General features: G+C 30.4%; 1 protein-coding gene across 1 annotated transcript in view; it reads left to right on the top strand.

Annotated features, from left to right (window-relative positions):
* Positions 1 to 20,160, top strand: part of LOC148954169 (multiple PDZ domain protein-like) — a 416,101-nt gene that overhangs the window by 181,788 nt on the left and 214,153 nt on the right. The window contains exons 16-17 of the mRNA XM_089086188.1: positions 1,574 to 1,843; positions 15,122 to 15,283. Of these exons, the coding sequence (XP_088942314.1) occupies positions 1,574 to 1,843; positions 15,122 to 15,283 (432 nt within the window). The remainder of the gene's footprint in view (positions 1 to 1,573; positions 1,844 to 15,121; positions 15,284 to 20,160) is intronic.

Here is a 20,160-nt window from a genome sequence, read left to right as displayed (position 1 = left end):
GGGTTATGTGAGAGGATCTTTCCATGAAGGAAGTTTTCATGGGGAAGGGACATTGCTATGAAGGGGACGCCGGACTTCCCAGCATTATTTAAAAAAAAGGTCAGAAATTAAATATAAAAAAACAAGTTTTTCAACTGCAACAGCAGCAACATCAAAACTTTAAACGAACAGAAAATATTACATATATGATTGGGTTCACCCCCTAGTCAATACCTCACTCTTTAAGCCAGAGATTTTTTAATACTTTCATAAAAGCTATTTATTCTAATTAACGGCATTTGTTGATTAAGCTGTCAGTTTTAGAGAATTGGAACAAAATTCGAACTTTCGCTTAAAGAGCAAGGTATTGACTAAGGGGTGAACCCCCTAATATACGTATTTAGAATATATGAATATAGAAGTTCGTTACGTAAATTAATTCGTAAGTTACGTATATTTATTACTAATAAAAACGTTCGTAAATAAAAATGAAACAAGTTTCGAGAAAGCCATTTAACCAAATAAAAGTAAATTAATATGAAAATTTTGTTTTAATTATTCATGTACTGTGAGCCAAGATCAAAACCTGCTTATATATATATATATATATATATATATATATATATATATATATATATATATATATATATATATATATATATATATATATATATATATATATATATATATATATATATATATATATATATATATATATATATATATATATATATATATATATATATATATATATATATATATATATATATATATATATATATATATATATATATATATATATATATATATATATATTGTCGCGTAAAAAATTAACGTCGTTTTAACGCATAGAATGCAGCTTTCTTCTAATGTTTATCTGTTAGTTTAAGGGAAAAAATCATGACACATATCATTTGGACTATATCTTTTTGGCAATTATAGGCACACATGGTATGTTTTCTCCTTCGAATGGAAACTACGGTAATTCCATGAAGTATATATATATATATATATATATATATATATATATATATATATATATATATATATATATATATATATATATATATATATATATATATATATATATATATATATATATATATATATATATATATATATATATATATATATATATATATATATATATATATATATATATATATATATATATGCATAATATTTAAGATTAAATAAAATTTTATATGGTCTGAACCATTATTTTTACACGTTATTTTCTTAATTTTAAACTTACTTCCGTGATTTGTTTTGTTTGAGTTGATTTGCTAGATGTTTTCATGTTGTTTTTTGTTGTTTGCGTGTGTTATGCTGAGCTTCATTATGTTTTTCTCTTATTTCTTTTTTTTCTTTATTTATTATTAATCCGGACTCTAGTTGTTAATTTTATTTAATGAAAAACGGGAGATTAATGTAATCGCACAGATCACATGGTCAAATGTTGAATTCCTTCGACCTGTTATACAGGCTCGTGGTTACTGCATATGACCTATATTTTGGTGCTTGAAGGGCAACTGAAGTACCACGGAGCATAAATTATGTGAAAAATTCTGTGCCACATGTATTTATTTTGTAGGGTGTTCTGGGAGGCAGTTTGCAGTCTCTGGTGACCCAAGAACGCCTCATCAAAGCAAAATCAGATGGCTCTTTGTCAACAGCTTCCCCTGGCCTGGTTCTCTCCCCAAGTCCCACTGGGGATTCAGCCACAGATACAAGCCCTGGTTTTAAAGGAAGGTCTCGCTCTCTTGAGCCTCTAACCTCACTGGCCATGTGGAATTCTGAGCCAGAAATTATCGAGCTTCATAAAGGAGATCGGGGTCTTGGTTTTTCGATATTGGATTATCAGGTATTATACTATATTCAAAATCTGTGGAAATAGCCCTGTGTTGCTAAGGGATCTTGATAATACTTTATTATATGCTTTTGATAACACGTCTCTAATGTTTTAGAGCTCCATAGTCACTTTACCATCGATATATCCATTCTTTTTTAATATAAACGTTATAAATGTTGTTTATTATTACTAAATGATGTTTGTTTGTTTATATACTTTAATATTGCTTTTGCTGTTACAAAATTGTGTTTATTTAATTAAGAAACATAATGAGTTTTCTTAGATTTTTTCCTTTCCTATTTTATATATGTTTTGAAACGAAACTAAAAAAAAAACGCTTTATTGAATATTGAAAAAACGATTTTATTGAAAAAAATTGATTTTTTTTTATTGTATGCTTTTGATAACACGTCTCTAATAATTTAGTGCTCCCTAATCTATTTACAATTGATATACCCCTTCTTTTGTTATTTTTATCGTTATAAATATTATTATTACTAAAATGATGATTTATTATATACTTTCAAATTGCTTTGTTGCTACAAAATAGTATTTATTTAAAGTAATAAACGTATTAAGTTTTGTTTAATTTCTTTTTCGTTCCTATTTGATATATGTTTGGCAACGAAATTGAAAAAAAAATTGAAATTCTTGGAGATTTTGAATGACCAATTTATATTCAATGTATCTGTCTCCAAATTTCTTTCAGAATATTTGCTAAGGCTGTTCCCTTAATATATTCTAAGGAAATATGTCATTCCATTCCAGTTTTAACATTTATTTGACTGCCAGCTTATATATATATATTTTTTTTTATAAAGTTTTCTGGAACTTGTTGCTTAATGTTTTAGTGCCCCCTAATCACTTTACCATTGATATACCCCTTCTTTTTTTATTTTTATTGTTATAAATATTGTTTTATTATTAATAAGCTGATATTTTTTATATATTTTAATATGGCTTTGTTGTTACAAAAAACACTTATTAATAAACCTGATTAAATGTAATTAATAAACCTGATAAACGTCGTTTAATTTTTTCCTTTCCTATTTGATATATGCTGCGCTACAAAACTGCAAAAAAAAAGATGATTGAACGTTTTGAAATTCTTAAACATGCTGAATGACCGATCTATATTTCATGAATCTCTCTCAAAGTCTCTTTCAAAATATTTTCTAAGGCTGTTCCCTTAATATATTCTAAGGAAATTTGTCATTCCAGTCCAGTTTCATCATTTATTAGACTGTCAGCTTATATTTTTTTCTGGGGTACAAATTGGTTGCCTTGGAGTTCTCAATTGAGGGTGTAAATTAGTAATGATGCGCATCGTTTAGTAGAGGGAAAAGATTAGGAATGCCATCGCATATAGGCCCCTGAATGAAATATTGGATTAACTATTTTAGATTGTCACGAAAGAAACTCCTATTCCTTTTCTTTTTTTTTCTTTTTTTTCTTTTTTTTCATGTAGCGAAAATGTATGCTAAAAGTTTTTTTTTTTTTTTTTTTTTTTTTTTTTTTTTTCAGATTATACTATGAAAAACATCTATTTATACTAATAATTATGTCTTTGGAATACCAAGGAAATTAAAGTAAAAATATTTTGTATTAAAATAAGCATTATTTAGCTGAGGAAAAGATCAGAAATGCATCGCATGTAAACTCCTATCTGGAATATTGGATTAACATGTTTTCAGGCAGGTCTACCCGTGTCTGAAAACAGTGATTTTCTAAGGTTTTTCTTTAGGCGTTTCAAAATTATTATGTTTAGAATAGAAATTAAATAGAAAGTAGAAGTAAAATAAAATAGAAAATAGAAAATAAAAAATAGATGTTTATTAAAATACCCATCTTTTCGCTGAGGAACAGATTAGAAATGTCATTTCATGTAAGCTCATGGCTGGAATATTGGATTAATGTGCATAGATTCTCGCAAAAGAAACTTCTATTCCTTTTTATGATTTTTTGTTTTGTTTGGGGAAAATATATCCTAATAGTATTAATATTTATTTTATTTTTTTCAGACCATGTTATAATAATCTTCTGTTTATATTGCTAATTATGCCATTGATGCACCAAGGACATTAAAATAAAATAAAAGTTGACCCCCCTGGACTTCTATTAAGTCTGCCCATACGTGAAAACCGTGATTTTCTAAGGTTTTTCTTTTGGTTGTTTAAAAATTATCAAGTTTAAAATAGAAATGAAATAGCAAATGGAAATAGAACAAAATAAAAATGGGAGTACACAGAAAATAGGGGATTATTTAAATAACCATCTTTTAGGCAAAGAAAAGATTAGAAATACCATTGCACGTAAGAAAATTTAAAATAGAAATGAAGTAGAAATTAGAAATGGACTAAAATAGAAAGAGAAATAAGTATATATTTTTTTTCATATCTGTTCTTTAAAAAAATTACTAATTAAAGAAAAAAAATGAAATTTTGAAATTGCTGGAAATGTTGATTTCTTGGAGACTGTTTTCACGCATTTTCTCAAAATATTCCTTTAATAACTCCTTTGAATACTCTACGGAAATTTTTCACCTCAGCCCAGCTTTGTCATTTATAAGACCATCATTTAATTTTTTTTTTTTTTGCTACAAATCTGTTGCCCTGGAGTTCTCAACTGGGGGTGTAAATTACTAAGGATGAACATTGTTTAGTTGAGGAAAAGATTAAAGTGCCATCGCATGTAAGCTCCTGGCCGGAATATTGGATTAATGAGTTTAGATTGTCTTGAAAGAAACTCCTATTCTTTTTCGTGATTTTTTGTCGTTTAGGGAAAATGTATACTAAAAGAATATTTTTATTTTTTTTTTTTTTTTTTTTGTTTGTTTTTTTTTTTTTTAGCCAATCTGGCTTTATTGGATACCAGAAAAATACTCAACTTCAGCGTGTTATAGAAAGGGGCGCTAATCCATAAAAATGTGTGTGTGGGGGGGGGGGGTGACAAAGTATATTTTTTTTAATTTAGGGAGGGGGCATTTTAATGAATATACCAAAAATAGATATTTTCCAAAATATAAGGGAATTTTGTACTGGAGAAATACTAACCTTCAATTTGTTATATTATGTTAAAAAATGGCTGATTCAAATATTTCTTAATAAACTTTTTTTTTGTTCTCTGTTGTTGTTTTTTTTTTAGAGTAGGCTATAACTCTTTTCAGATTTTGTTATATAAATCTAGTTTATATTTTTTTTTCCTGTCGTTTTTCTGCTTTTATCCATTCTTGTTTGATATTATTCCGTATATGAAAGAATAGAAACGAATAAATTATTTGTTTTCTTTGAAAAACACATTTTTTAAATTTCCTTACTAAGGGGATGGGAGAGGGGCTGTCCCTCCTCAACGCCTCGCTCTTTACGCTAAAATTTTTATTGTTTTAAAAAATAGCGTTATGAGAAAGAGTCTAACTTTAGAGTAAAGAGCGAGGTGCTGAGGAGGGGACAGCCCCTTTCATATACGGAATAATTTCTGTTCGTTTTAAGTATTAATGTTGCTCCTTACTTTCAAGTAAAAAAACTTGTTTTTTTATTTAATTTTTGAATGTTTTTGAATTAATGCAGGTTTTGATTTTGGCTCACTGTACATGTATAATTAAAAAAAAATTTGCATATTAGTTTTAATTTTTTGCTTAAATGGCTTTCTCGAAAGTTGTTTAATTTTTTTTCCGAAAGTTTTTATTATTAATAAATATACGTAAATACTTACGTAACGACATTCTATTTTCATATTTTTTTAATACTTATATTTGGGGGTTCGCCCCCTAGTTTTTTTTTTTTTTTTTTTTTTTTTCAGATTATACTATGAAAAACATCTATTTATACTAATAATTATGTCTTTGGAATACCAAGGAAATTAAAGTAAAAATATTTTGTATTAAAATAAGCATTATTTAGCTGAGGAAAAGATCAGAAATGCATCGCATGTAAACTCCTATCTTGAATATTGGATTAACATGTTTTCAGGCAGGTCTACCCGTGTCTGAAAACATTGATTTTCTAAGGTTTTTCTTTAGGCGTTTCAAAATTATTATGTTTAGAATAGAAATTAAATAGAAAGTAGAAGTAAAATAAAATAGAAAATAGAAACAAATAAATAAAAAATAGATGTTTATTAAAATACCCATCTTTTCGCTGAGGAACAGATTAGAAATGTCATTTCATGTAAGCTCATGGCTGGAATATTGGATTAATGTGCATAGATTCTCGCAAAAGAAACTTCTATTCCTTTTTATGATTTTTTGTTTTGTTTGGGGAAAATATATCCTAATAGTATTAATATTTATTTTATTTTTTTCAGACCATGTTATAATAATCTTCTGTTTATATTGCTAATTATGCCATTGATGCACCAAGGACATTAAAATAAAATAAAAGTTGACCCCCCTGGACTTCTATTAAGTCTGCCCATACGTGAAAACCGTGATTTTCTAAGGTTTTTCTTTTGGTTGTTTAAAAATTATCAAGTTTAAAATAGAAATGAAATAGCAAATGGAAATAGAACAAAATAAAAATGGGAGTACACAGAAAATAGGGGATTATTTAAATAACCATCTTTTAGGCAAAGAAAAGATTAGAAATACCATTGCACGTAAGAAAATTTAAAATAGAAATGAAGTAGAAATTAGAAATGGACTAAAATAGAAAGAGAAATAAGTATATATTTTTTTTTCATATCTGTTCTTTAAAAAAATTACTAATTAAAGAAAAAAAATGAAATTTTGAAATTGCTGGAAATGTTGATTTCTTGGAGACTGTTTTCACGCATTTTCTCAAAATATTCCTTTAATAACTCCTTTGAATACTCTACGGAAATTTTTCACCTCAGCCCAGCTTTGTCATTTATAAGACCATCATTTAATTTTTTTTTTTTTTGCTACAAATCTGTTGCCCTGGAGTTCTCAACTGGGGGTGTAAATTACTAAGGATGAACATTGTTTAGTTGAGGAAAAGATTAAAGTGCCATCGCATGTAAGCTCCTGGCCGGAATATTGGATTAATGAGCTTAGATTGTCTTGAAAGAAACTCCTATTCTTTTTCGTGATTTTTTGTCGTTTAGGGAAAATGTATACTAAAAGAATAATTTTTTTTTTTTTTTTTTTTTTTTTTTTTTTTTTTTTTTTTTAGCCAATCTGGCTTTATTGGATACCAGAAAAATACTCAACTTCAGCGTGTTATAGAAAGGGGCGCTAATCCATAAAAATGTGTGTGTGGGGGGGGGTGACAAAGTATATTTTTTTTAATTTAGGGAGGGGGCATTTTAATGAATATACCAAAAATAGATATTTTCCAAAATATAAGGGAATTTTGTACTGGAGAAATACTAACCTTCAATTTGTTATATTATGTTAAAAAATGGCTGATTCAAATATTTCTTAATAAACTTTTTTTTGTTCTCTGTTGTTGTTTTTTTTTTTAGAGTAGGCTATAACTCTTTTCAGATTTTGTTATATAAATCTAGTTTATATTTTTTTGTCCTGTCGTTGTTCTGCTTTTATCCATTCTTGTTTGATATTATTCCGTATATGAAAGAATAGAAACGAATAAATTAATTGTTTTCTTTCAAAAACACATTTTTTAAATTTCCTTACTAAGGGGATTGGAGAGGGGCTGTCCCCTCCTCAACGCCTAGCTCTTTACGCTAAAGTTTTTATTGTTTTAAAAAATACCTTTGTGAGAAAGAGTCTAACTTTAGCGTAAAGAGCCAGGTGCTGAGGAGGGGACAGCTCCTTTCATATACGGAATAATTTCTGTTTGTTTTAAGTATTAATGTTGCTCCTTACTTTCAGTTCAAAAAACTTGTTTTTTAATTTAATTTTTGAATGTTCTTGAATTAATGCAGGTTATGATTTTGGCTCACTGTACATGAATAATTAAAACAAAATTTGTATATTAATTTTACTTTTATTTGGTTAAATGGCTTTCTCGAAAGTTGTTAAATTTTATTTCCGAACGTTTTTATTATTAATAAATATACGTAACTACTTACGTAACGAACTTCTATATTCATATATTTTTAATAAGTATATTAGGGGGTTCGCCCCCTAGTTTTTTTTTTTTTTTTTTTTTTTTCAGATTATACTATGAAAAACATCTATTTATACTAATAATTATGTCTTTGGAATACCAAGGAAATTAAAGTAAAAATATTTTGTATTAAAATAAGCATTATTTAGCTGAGGAAAAGATCAGAAATGCATCGCATGTAAACTCCTATCTTGAATATTGGATTAACATGTTTTCAGGCAGGTCTACCCGTGTCTGAAAACATTGATTTTCTAAGGTTTTTCTTTAGGCGTTTCAAAATTATTATGTTTAGAATAGAAATTAAATAGAAAGTAGAAGTAAAATAAAATAGAAAATAGAAACAAATAAATAAAAAATAGATGTTTATTAAAATACCCATCTTTTCGCTGAGGAACAGATTAGAAATGTCATTTCATGTAAGCTCATGGCTGGAATATTGGATTAATGTGCATAGATTCTCGCAAAAGAAACTTCTATTCCTTTTTATGATTTTTTGTTTTGTTTGGGGAAAATATATCCTAATAGTATTAATATTTATTTTATTTTTTTCAGACCATGTTATAATAATCTTCTGTTTATATTGCTAATTATGCCATTGATGCACCAAGGACATTAAAATAAAATAAAAGTTGACCCCCCTCGACTTCTATTAAGTCTGCCCATACGTGAAAACCGTGATTTTCTAAGGTTTTTCTTTTGGTTGTTTAAAAATTATCAAGTTTAAAATAGAAATGAAATAGCAAATGGAAATAGAACAAAATAAAAATGGGAGTACACAGAAAATAGGGGATTATTTAAATAACCATCTTTTAGGCAAAGAAAAGATTAGAAATACCATTGCACGTAAGAAAATTTAAAATGGAAATGAAGTAGAAATTAGAAATGGACTAAAATAGAAAGAGAAATAAGTATATATTTTTTTTTCATATCTGTTCTTTAAAAAAATTACTAATTAAAGAAAAAAAATGAAATTTTGAAATTGCTGGAAATGTTGATTTCTTGGAGACTGTTTTCACGCATTTTCTCAAAATATTCCTTTAATAACTCCTTTGAATACTCTACGGAAATTTTTCACCTCAGCCCAGCTTTGTCATTTATAAGACCATCATTTAATTTTTTTTTTTTTGCTACAAATCTGTTGCCCTGGAGTTCTCAACTGGGGGTGTAAATTACTAAGGATGAACATTGTTTAGTTGAGGAAAAGATTAAAGTGCCATCGCATGTAAGCTCCTGGCCGGAATATTGGATTAATGAGTTTAGATTGTCTTGAAAGAAACTCCTATTCTTTTTCGTGATTTTTTGTCGTTTAGGGAAAATGTATACTAAAAGCATTATGTTTTTTTTTTTTTTTTTTTTTTTTTTTTTTTTTTTTTTTTTTTTTTTTAGCCAATCTGGCTTTATTGGATACCAGAAAAATACTCAACTTCAACGTGTTATAGAAAGGGGCGCTAATCCATAAAAATGTGTGTGTGGGGGGGGGGGTGACAAAGTATATTTTTTTAAATTTAGGGAGGGGGCATTTTTAATGAATATACCAAAAATAGATATTTTTCAAAATATAAGGGAATTTTGTACTGGAGAAATACTAACCTTCAATTTGTTATAGTATGTTAAAAAATGGCTGATTCAAATATTTCTTAATAAACTTTTTTTTTGTTCTCTGTTGTTTGTTTTTTTTTAGAGTAGGCTATAACTCTTTTCAGATTTTGTTATAGAAATCTAGTTTATATTTTTTTGTCCTGTCGTTGTTCTGCTTTTATCCATTCTTGTTTGATATTATTCCGTATATGAAAGAATAGAAACGAATAAATTAATTGTTTTCTTTCAAAAACACATTTTTTAAATTTCCTTACTAAGGGGATTGGAGAGGGGCTGTCCCCTCCTCAACGCCTAGCTCTTTACGCTAAAGTTTTTATTGTTTTAAAAAATACCTTTATGAGAAAGAGTCTAACTTTAGCTTAAAGAGCGAGGCGTTGAGGAGGGGACAGCCCCTTTCATATACGGAATAATTTCTGTTCGTTTTAAGTCTTAATGTTGCTCCTTACTTTCAGTTAAAAAATTTTTTTTTTTTATTTAATTTTTGAATGTTTTTGAATTAATGCAGGTTTTGATTTTGGCTCACTGTACATGAATAATTAAAACAAAATTTGTATATTAATTTTACTTTTGTTTGGTTAAATGGCTTTCTCGAAAGTTGTTAAATTTTATTTCCGAACGTTTTTATTAGTAATAAATATACGTAACTACTTACGTAACGAACTTCTATCTCCATATATTTTTAATACGTATATCAGGGGGTTCGCCTCCTAGTCAATACCTCGCTTTTTACGCTAAAGTTCGAATTTTGTTCCAATTCTTTAAAAATAACCCCTTAATCACAAAGGCCGTGAATTAGAATAAAAAATCTTTGGGTTAAAGAGCGAGGTATTGACTAGGGGGCGAACCCAATCATATACGTAATAATTTCTGTTCGTTTTAAGTTTTGATGTTGCTCCTTACTTTCAGTTGAATTCTTTTTTTTATTTAATTTCTGATCGTTTTTTTAAATAATTCTGGGAAATCCAGTGGCCCTTTCATAGCCATGTCCCTTCCCCCCTGACAATTTCCTCCTTGTAAAGATCCTCCAACATAACCCCCGACTCCCCCCCCCACTGCCAGTAAAAATCCCCTGAAAACGTCTGTATACTTCCCAATAACCAATACTATATGTAAACATTGGGTAAAGTTCATAACTTTCAGCCCTCCCTCTGGGGACTTTGGGGGATTAAGTTATTCTAAAAGACATAGTTATTATATTTTCGACCATGTTGGACAAAATGGCTATCTCAAAATCTTGGTCGGGTGACACTGGGGAAAAATGAGCATGAGAGGGGGCCTAGTTGCCATCCATTTTTTTGGTCACTTAAAAAGGGCACTAGAACTTTTAATTTCCGTTCGAATGAGCCCTCCCACGATATTCTAGGACCACTGGGTCGATACGATCACCCTTGGAAAAAAAAACAAAAAAAAAAAGAAAACAAATAGACACGCACCTGTGATCTCTCTTCTGGCAAAAAATACAAAATTCCACTTTTTTACTGATAGGAGCTTGAAACCCTTACAGTAGGGTTCTCTGATACGCTGAATCTGATGTTGTGATTTTCATTATGGTTCTATAACTCTTAGGGGTTGTTTCCCCCTTTTTTCGAAAATCTGGCAAATTTTCTCAGCCGCGTAACTTTTGATGGGTAAGACTAAACTTGATGAAACTTATATATTTTAAATCAGCATAAAAATCTGATTCTTCTGATGTATCTATTGGTATCAAAATTCCGTTTTTTAGAGTTTCAGTAACTATTGAGCCGGGTCGCTCCTTACTTACAGTTCGTTACCACGAACTGTTTGATTAGTCAATTAAAAACATAGAGACAAAAACAAATCATTGTTAAATTCCTGGAAATATTAATTTCGAATATTTTCTATGATGCCCCCTTTATATTTTCCAATGGAAATGGGTATTCTATCAGTTTCGTCATTTTTTAGTTTGTCAGCTAGCATAAATTTTTTTTTAAATTTATTTATTTATTTTTTTACTGCATATTATCGTAAGGATAAGAAAGGAATAGGAATGCCGTCGTATGTAAGCTCTTGTGTGGAATTTTTGATTAATGTGTTCTGATTGTTTCGAAAGAAATTCCTATACCTTTTGTAAGTTTTATCATTTAGGAAAAAGCATTGATCTTTTTTTTTCTTTCTTGTTTTTCCTTGGCTTTTTGTTTTAATTACTTTATTGTATACTAGCAAAACAGTATGTTAAAGACATTTTAAGTGTCTTTAAAATCTCCTGTTAAATTTTAACTATGTTAAAGACATTTTTTTTACCAAAAAAATGGCTGAATTAAATCTTCCTTATAGAACATTATTATTGTTTTTTTTTCTTTCAAGTTAAAAAAATGAAATAAATGGTGATTGGCAACCGACGAACTGATTTTTACAAAAACTACGTAAATGTCTATACTTGCTTAAATCAGAAAAGATGAAATGGTAGTCTTTTCGAAAATCAATAGAATTTTGGCGATGAAATAAAATCATTTGTTAGAATATTGACCCCGCATATTTAGCTTTCGCTTTTTTTGTCTTCTGACAATAGAGGATCGTAGGTTATTTATAAAACTGATTGGTATAGATCTTAATAATTTTTGTAGTCGAAACCTTTTAGTTACAGAAGACATAATATATTTTTGGTGTCAGAAAAGATGAAATCGAGTCACAAAAACCGATCGATTTTTGTCTTTTCTAAAACTGAAAGATTTTTGGCGATCAATAAAGTTAATTGTTACAGAATTAGCTGCTATTTGTTGCCAATATCCTTATCTTTTTTTTCTCCACTTCTTTTTGTTCATAGTGGGTAATAAATAGATAATTATTATTATTTTATTATTTAGTATCAGAAAAAGTCGAAAAGCCGAAATTTAGTTTCAAAAAAGAAGCGAGAAAGGGGTTTTAGATGGCCAACGAAAATACTGGATGAAAAATTACGGATAAAGTTAGAAGGAAACACGTTGACATTGCCTAAACGATGTGAACGACAGACTTAGAATCTAAAATTTCATACTATGTATAATTTTCTACAAATTTAGAATCTACAATTTATACTAGGCTAAAATTTTTATTGAATTTGTGTCCAAGGGTAATTGTTTATTTCTAATAAAACAGGTCCAATGTTTTTAGTGGAGCCTTTGCATCAAAACATACATATTCTTTTTTTTCCCTATTGTGTTTGAATGATTTTTGAGACTAGAAACATATGAGGAAACGACAGTTCTCCCATATGTATGTTTAATTCGACAAAATATATTTTGTATTTCAATTCTATGAAAAATTAATTGGACAAAAATTCAAATACATTTTTTACAGAAGACAGAGTATCAAAAACAGTACTTGGGAAAACACTAATGCTGATAAAGGCTTATCAAACGATTTTTTTGCTATAAAGTTTTGGCTTCGATCAATTTAGATTTAGTTTTTTTACACTTTTGTTTTTATGTATTTGTATTCTTTGGTTTTTCCTACCCTTGTTGTATGAAAAGGGTTGGATTCATTCCGTAAAGTTAGTTTATCTTCTTTTTTTTTTCAAAAGAAAAAATTATTTGGGCAAATTTTTGCTCTTATCATTAGTGAAAGAAATTTCAAAGTACATGAAACTAAGAACGTTCTCGGCCTGGACTCATCTGAGGTCTATTCATATTTGAAAACCATGATTTTTCAAGGTTTTTGTTTTCATCGTTTAAAAATATGAGGTTTTTTGAGCAGTGTCACATGTTTGTCAGTGTTGCCATGTTGAACCACGGAAATAAATAAGTTAAGCTGATTAGTTAGATTTTACAACACTCTCATTTGTAAATTCCAAAAATTAACTATCTTCACCTCATTCGTTTATTGACTTCGCCCTTTCTGTGATAAAGCTTTTCCCTGACCTATAAAAGTAATCTGGTGTCTAAAAAGGGGTGATCAAGGGAGACAAGGGAGTCACAAAACATTAGCCAATTTGACTATCCATACAAATATAACTCGTAATCATACTTGATTAAATTAGTGCTTCAATCTTAATTTACTGTATCTCTAGTATTACCCGACTACTTAAAAAAATCGATCAATCTTCTCAAATTTTGTTAGACAGAGGGGGGAGGTTATGAAGTTACTGGTCACGTCTCTCGAGGAATACTTTTTGTTGGCTTTTTTTTGTCTGAATTCAGCCACTTCAATCTTAAATGAGATAGTATTTCTTTCTAATATAACAGATCCTTTTACAAATTGGATCTAGAAGCCTTTTTTTTCCTTTGAGGCTTTTGCCTTTATGTAATTATATCCTTTTGTTTTTCCTACCGCGGTTGAGTGATCAAGATTTCGATTTATTCCGTAAAATAGGTTCATCTTCTTCTTTTTTGGAATCTTTTTTTAGAATAGAAACTCATTTGGGTGTATTTTGACTTCTATTGATTTGTGAAGGAAACTTCAATGTGCCAAAAACATTTAATAATTTTTTTTTCAGCTGTTGTAAAACTATTAACTTTTTAGGACAGTATTACATGGTTGTTAGTGATGTTACGTTGAACCGTAAACAAGAAAAAACAAGTAATTTAGTTTGACTGCATTTTTCTCCGTAAAAGTATAAACATTGAACAGCTCATAAACATCACAAAGTTAATCAAAATAATGGCTGGTTTGTATGGAAAATTACTTTAAAAGTAGTCTAGAAATAATCATCGCAACCCTTACCTCAAGATCCTCATCTTACCATTAGGGTCCTTATGTAAGTTTACCTTACCGCTAGAATATCGCAAACCTAAACTGTTGACACTAAAAAACTGAAGAAAATATAATACTGCCCTAGAAACTGCACAATTTTGAAACAACTAAAAGAAAAATCTTGGAAGATTGCAGTTTTATGGTATTAGTAGACCTGAGCTAGGTCCAATGGGGAAAATATGTTTGTTTTTTTTTATGTCGCATCGCATCGTAATAATGCAATTTTGGTGTGTTGTGGTAGCTGCGACTCAACTTTATCCAACTACAGAATTATGTTTTGAAATTTGCCCTACTTTTTTAGATTAAAAAATGCATTAGAAACAAGTGAAAATATGTAGTTTTTCTATATTATAAATTTTTTCAGAAAATTTAAATAATTCCCTAAGAATAATTCTCATTAACATCGTAATTCTGGCTCGGTGAATGGGTAGATCATAGGTTAATGAACTCTGTGATGTAAGTATTTTGTCCTCTCGATGCAAGTTATAAATTTAGACTTGTCGCAAAATTGCATGTAGAGAACATATAGAGAACATAGAAAACATATTGCATAGGGAACATAAACCTTAAATCATATTCTTCATCTATCAATGAATAAGTTCATGATTTCAGTTTAATGTTTCTAATTTTAATTTAACATTTTTGAATTTTAAAATTGTAATATGTTAATTTTATACTCAATGTTTCTTTATGCAAATTTTATACTCGATTACATGATTTTAGTATTTGTGCTTTTTGATACATTATTATTTAAATACATTTGGGTAAAGAATCTCTTTCTGGACGGATTTATTTTGATACTGTATAGAAATTAGTAGTGCTAGATAATGAAACTTACAGGAATCAACTCAAATATCAAATCCTAAAAATCTGAGAGCTCCGTTCCCCTAGCTCAACTACTTATCTTAAAAATATTAGGGTATGTTAGTCAGGAAAATGATATTTTATCCTAATACACTTTTTTTGTTTTAAGGATCCAATGAACCCTAATGAAACAGTTATTGTCATAAGAAGTCTGGTTCCTGGGGGTGTTGCTCAACTAGATGGTCGTTTAATCCCTGGAGATCGGCTTCTATTCGTAAACGATGTTAAGTTGGAGAATGCTTCCTTAGAAACAGCTGTGCAGGCCTTGAAGGTAACAAACCTACAAACAGGGAAAATCTACAAACAAGATATTATGAATTCCCTTTATTTTCTGTTCACTTCCGCTTCTTTCTCTGGCTTATCTCCCCTCTCTGTCTCTCCCTCTCTCTCTCTCTTCGCTATCATTTTCATTTAATTCTTGTTTTTCCGTCAGATCCAGTGTTTAACTTATTTTACTCTTTAAGCCATTCAAACTCTAATTCAGATGCTGATAATACTTGCAGGGTAATTGGGGGTAATGGGGGGGGGGTAGAGTGATTTCTTCCTAGAATTTTAAAAACACCTGTTTTGATTATTGTATGGAGAAATACCTTTCTTGTGTACTTTCATTGAAAAAAAAAAAAAAACGAGAAAAACACCAAAATTTCCCTAGATTTTGAAAATACATTTAGCCTACTCTCCCTTATATTTTCGTGGATTGGAGTCACCAAACCTAATAATTTTGAAAAATTTTTGACGTAATATTTGTCTGCTACTGCCTCCAGGAAAAAAAAAAAATCAATTTGATAAAGCCTATTTGATAAATGAACTTTCTCCTTAGCTGCTATTTTAATTTATATTACCTTGTAAAATGTCTAAAACTTGGAAAATGTACGTATTTAGAGGTGGAAAGAGGGGAAGTTGAAACCGTTAACTCCCCGCCCAGTCGTGGCATTGCTCTGTAATTTTTTTTATAATCCGAATATTTCATCTGCTTTGGTGGGAGTTATTTTTTTGAAGTTATTCCCCAAATGTAACAAAAATCAGCATCCCTCCCTCTCAACCCAAAAAATCAATTTGTGAACCTGACTTGGATACTGTCTTTAATCTAGTCTATATACTTGGACTCACCTTCTTTTTTTTTGGGGAAACGTTGATATTTGCTTTATTTAAGCCATAGAATCAGTCTCTCACGCAAGGCCTATTCGAATATAAAACATCAAAGTACGTCAATCTTTTTCGTTGGAAGCCATTCTTTACGAAAGAAGAAAGGATGTTGCTGATGATGTTAAAAGTTTATTGACATTCCTTACCTCACGGGCTAAAAGAGAGGGGATTACGGTATTCTGTTGATATTGGTCCAGATCTTCCGGAGATTGGGATTACATACATTTTAATTCAGAATATCCCTGGGGAGTTTCTTTGTAACAAAGTTGGGGATTGCCTCCTTAAAAGATTATGGCAAGCCATTTGTTGTAGATATTAAAGTTGCCTCATCAAAAAGAACTAAATACTACTACTACTACTAACAACTCACCGCAGCACCAAGCCGGCTGAGGCCAACACAGCTACGCACGATCCTCCTCCACCCCAATCTATTCAAAGCCTCCCTTTTACACCCGCCCACGAAGTTCCCGTTTCCTTTAAATCTTTCATTATGAAGTCCTCCCACCCCAGACGGGGACTACCTGCTTTCCGTTTAGCCCTAGATGGTTGGCCAAAAGAACAATCTTCGGCAATCTGTCATCCATCATCCGTACAACGTGCCCCAGCCACTTCAACCTTTCTTTTATTGTAGCCCTAGAGAGAGGTATTAAACTACATTTTTCGTATAGCCTAGTGTTTGAAAAAAGGCTAGTTAGCCGGGTACCCATAAAAATCCCTTAGCAATTTCTCTTGGAAACATCTAGCAAATCCTCATTCTCTTTTCGGAGAATCCATGCTTCAGATCCACGTTTGACCACTGTCATCACTGTAGCCGGTGTTTTCTGCCTCGCCTGGCATCTGAATTTTAAATGTTACTTGGAAATTTATTTTACCGTAAGCTTCCCACTTGTTTTATTGCTTGTCAAAAAACAAAAATGTGCCGGAGCCCTCATTTCTCGAACAAAAATGCATTGAAAATGCAGTTGAATTTTGTTTTTGAATATAGACTGCTAAATATGTAATTATGAAAACGCAATTGAAAAAAATGATCTGATCTACTTAATCTGCAGCGAAATATTCCCCTCCCCCCCTTTGTCCTTGAAATTGTTTAAAACCAATTCAATGTCAATTTGATGAAGATTATACTACCTTTTAACAAAAATGAAGTGTTTTAACTTATTATCATCGTACACATTCATTAGGAAATCCCCCCCCTTTTTGGAGAACCCCCTTTATGGAGATATTTACTGATATCCTTCAGGGACAGTGTATTTAGAAGTCTTGAGGAATAAAAGCTCTTTTGTTTAAAATTTTTCAAGTTTGTTGAGTTTCAGAACGAGGTTTAAATTAATTAACCGAACAACATTAACTGATTAAACCATGTGAATTAATTAGATTATTAACTAGAAATGAAAAAATGGAACACCAAGAATAGAGTAATTTGAAAATAGATTTATGCTTTGTAATCAATAAGGGAAAATTAATATTTAAAATTCTACATCTTTGTTTCCACATTTAGGTCAAACACATAAAATTTGAAAATTCAAATTTTTAATGGATTGAAAAAAAAGGTAGGCAAGATTTATGTAGCATAGAAACCTAATGGGTCGTAGCTACCAAACAAAGAACAACTAAACACGAAGATAATTTCAAAGACCACATTGCCTTTCCATGACGGTAAATAAAAGTTCAAATAGGGATAAAATTATTTTAATAGACAGTGATAAATTTCACAAAAATACTAGATATTTCGGTCACACATGCAGTGACCGTCATCAGTAGTAATACTAAACTAAGACAATTAAAAACAACAATTTATTGATAAAATAAAATAAACTACATATTGTTTAATAGTCTTATTCTTTCCAAAGCAAAAACGGAAGCAAGTCTTTTTGACCTTCCTGGATCCGGTTCGTTAGCATTGATTGAAATAAAACTTGGACAGAGGTTGATCGCATTGGGTGAATTGAACTTCATTCTATGTAACTTTGATAAATTATCGTAAATAGAGTTCAAACCAAATTCACCCGTGTTTCTATGTAAAGCCATATATTTGAATAAAATTTTCTTAATTTCAAAAGTTTCACGAAAATTTTGCTTTTTTAAAATTTAATCTAAAAATCCCACCTCCTCTCCACTCGGTGGCATAATAATCTTTTTCAATTAATTTCAAACTTTAATGTCACCTACACTAAATTAAAAACTTCTATTATTTCTTAATTTTGGTAGCCAAAGATAATTGATGAAAACAAGGTATACTACTATAAATTTCGAAACCACAAAAATACCATTCCCAGTTTTGCAGGGTGCCCTTCCGCCATAGGGCACCCCTTTCACCCTGGAAATACATCAATAATACAGAAATATTTTTCTTAAAACCTTGTTCTCAATCAACTATACACCATCCTCCCGATCTTCCCCCAATCCCATAACAAACCTAGGAGGAGTAGAATGCTGTGCCCTTACAATATCTTTAGGCACGCCATTCTAATCCTTCTTTAATAACACATAAATAAACTACTAAAATCTTTTTAATACCCTTTTGGCTACTCAAAATTCATACGTTAACAATTAACTTACACACCCTTACAAATATCTCCTTATATTCCGTACAATCTAATACGCCTATCCAAGGCCGTATCCAGGGGGGGTTACCCGGTTTGACCCCCCCCCCCCGAAATTTTTGACCGAGTCGAAAATTAGTGAAACCTTAGTAAAAACCAGTAAAATTAGTCGAAAACCGCGTTGAAAATTGGTAACCCCCCCCCCCCCCGAACAAAAATCCTGGGTCTGCTCTTGCGCCCATCTTATAGTTCCAAAACCTCCTGGTCCTTGATACATTTTAGGCAAACTTCTCTCAATCATATATGCCAAAGAGCCCAAATCTCAACTCCTTCAGTTCTTCGCAAATATCAAAGAGGTTGGCAAGATCTTCATCACTATTCTTACGCATTGGATATAAATCAGATCTTTGTAATGACGAATCCTTTCAATGCATATCCTTCTTTCCCCGATTGGAAGAAAACTGGAAGATCCGATTGCCTAGACATATGAATGAATGTAAAATCAAAGAAAACCTAGTTTAGTGTATTTTTTAATTATCAATGCTCCAACTCATTCTGATTAAAGAGGGTACTTGATGAAAGTGAAGTGAGTCTTTCATCTTTATTACGAAAGATATTGATTCTAGGAAATGCCTTATCCTAAATTTGATTGTAATTTGTAATTTGTAAACTCATTGAATTGAACGAGGTGTTGACGAATATGGAGCTCGATGAACAGGGCTACATACAGAAATTTCTTTAGTTTTTGTCATCTTGTTTTTTCATCCTTCAAAGAACCTGTACGAATTCTTATTTAGAATTGAAAATGCTCATTAACGAGTTCTTAGTGTGCCACCAGAGGAACCTAGAATTCCAGATAGAGCCGTTATTCCAGAATTCCAGAAAGAGCCGTTACTTGGCCGAATTCCAGAAAGAGCCGTTACTAAATAAAAGCCGTTACGAAAGAGCCGTTACGTAAATAAAACATGGATACAAAACGTGTAGAATAAGAAAATAAGATAAATTCCTATAGAATAGGTAACTATTTTCACATGGAAAATTATTTCTACGATTAAAAATAAAGTTATGTCCAGCCTTGGAGTGAGAGAAAAAAAATGCGGACAGCCTTAGAAATAAAAAATAGGTGACGTTCAGTTGAAAGGAGCAGCATTGAATATAGTCTTCTGAATTGTGTCTTCCGATTACGTCTTGTGATATCTGATGACTAAAACGAAAAGAAAATATTAAAATTTTTAAAAGAAAAATAAATTACAAGTAATAATATGATTCTGAATACTTTGTGTGCGCCCCCGAGGGGGCACACACTTTGTGAAATCGAGTTCACCAGGTAGTCTATGCCAAGCTTGGCGAAATTGTGCCAAGAGTGTCGGAACTTGCACTAAGTTTGGTGGAACTTAGTGGCACACGTGATATTCTGAGATGTACACCAGTTGGAGGAAAGTGTGCGTTCACACCTGGA

The sequence above is a fragment of the Artemia sp. Qi Xiang Cuo genome, chromosome 3 (genome assembly GCF_049724085.1).
Source record: "Artemia sp. Qi Xiang Cuo chromosome 3, ASM4972408v1, whole genome shotgun sequence".
Taxonomy (NCBI): domain Eukaryota; kingdom Metazoa; phylum Arthropoda; class Branchiopoda; order Anostraca; family Artemiidae; genus Artemia; species Artemia sp. Qi Xiang Cuo.
The sequence above is the reverse complement of the archived record's forward strand: the minus strand, read 5'-3'. Positions and strand labels throughout refer to the sequence as shown.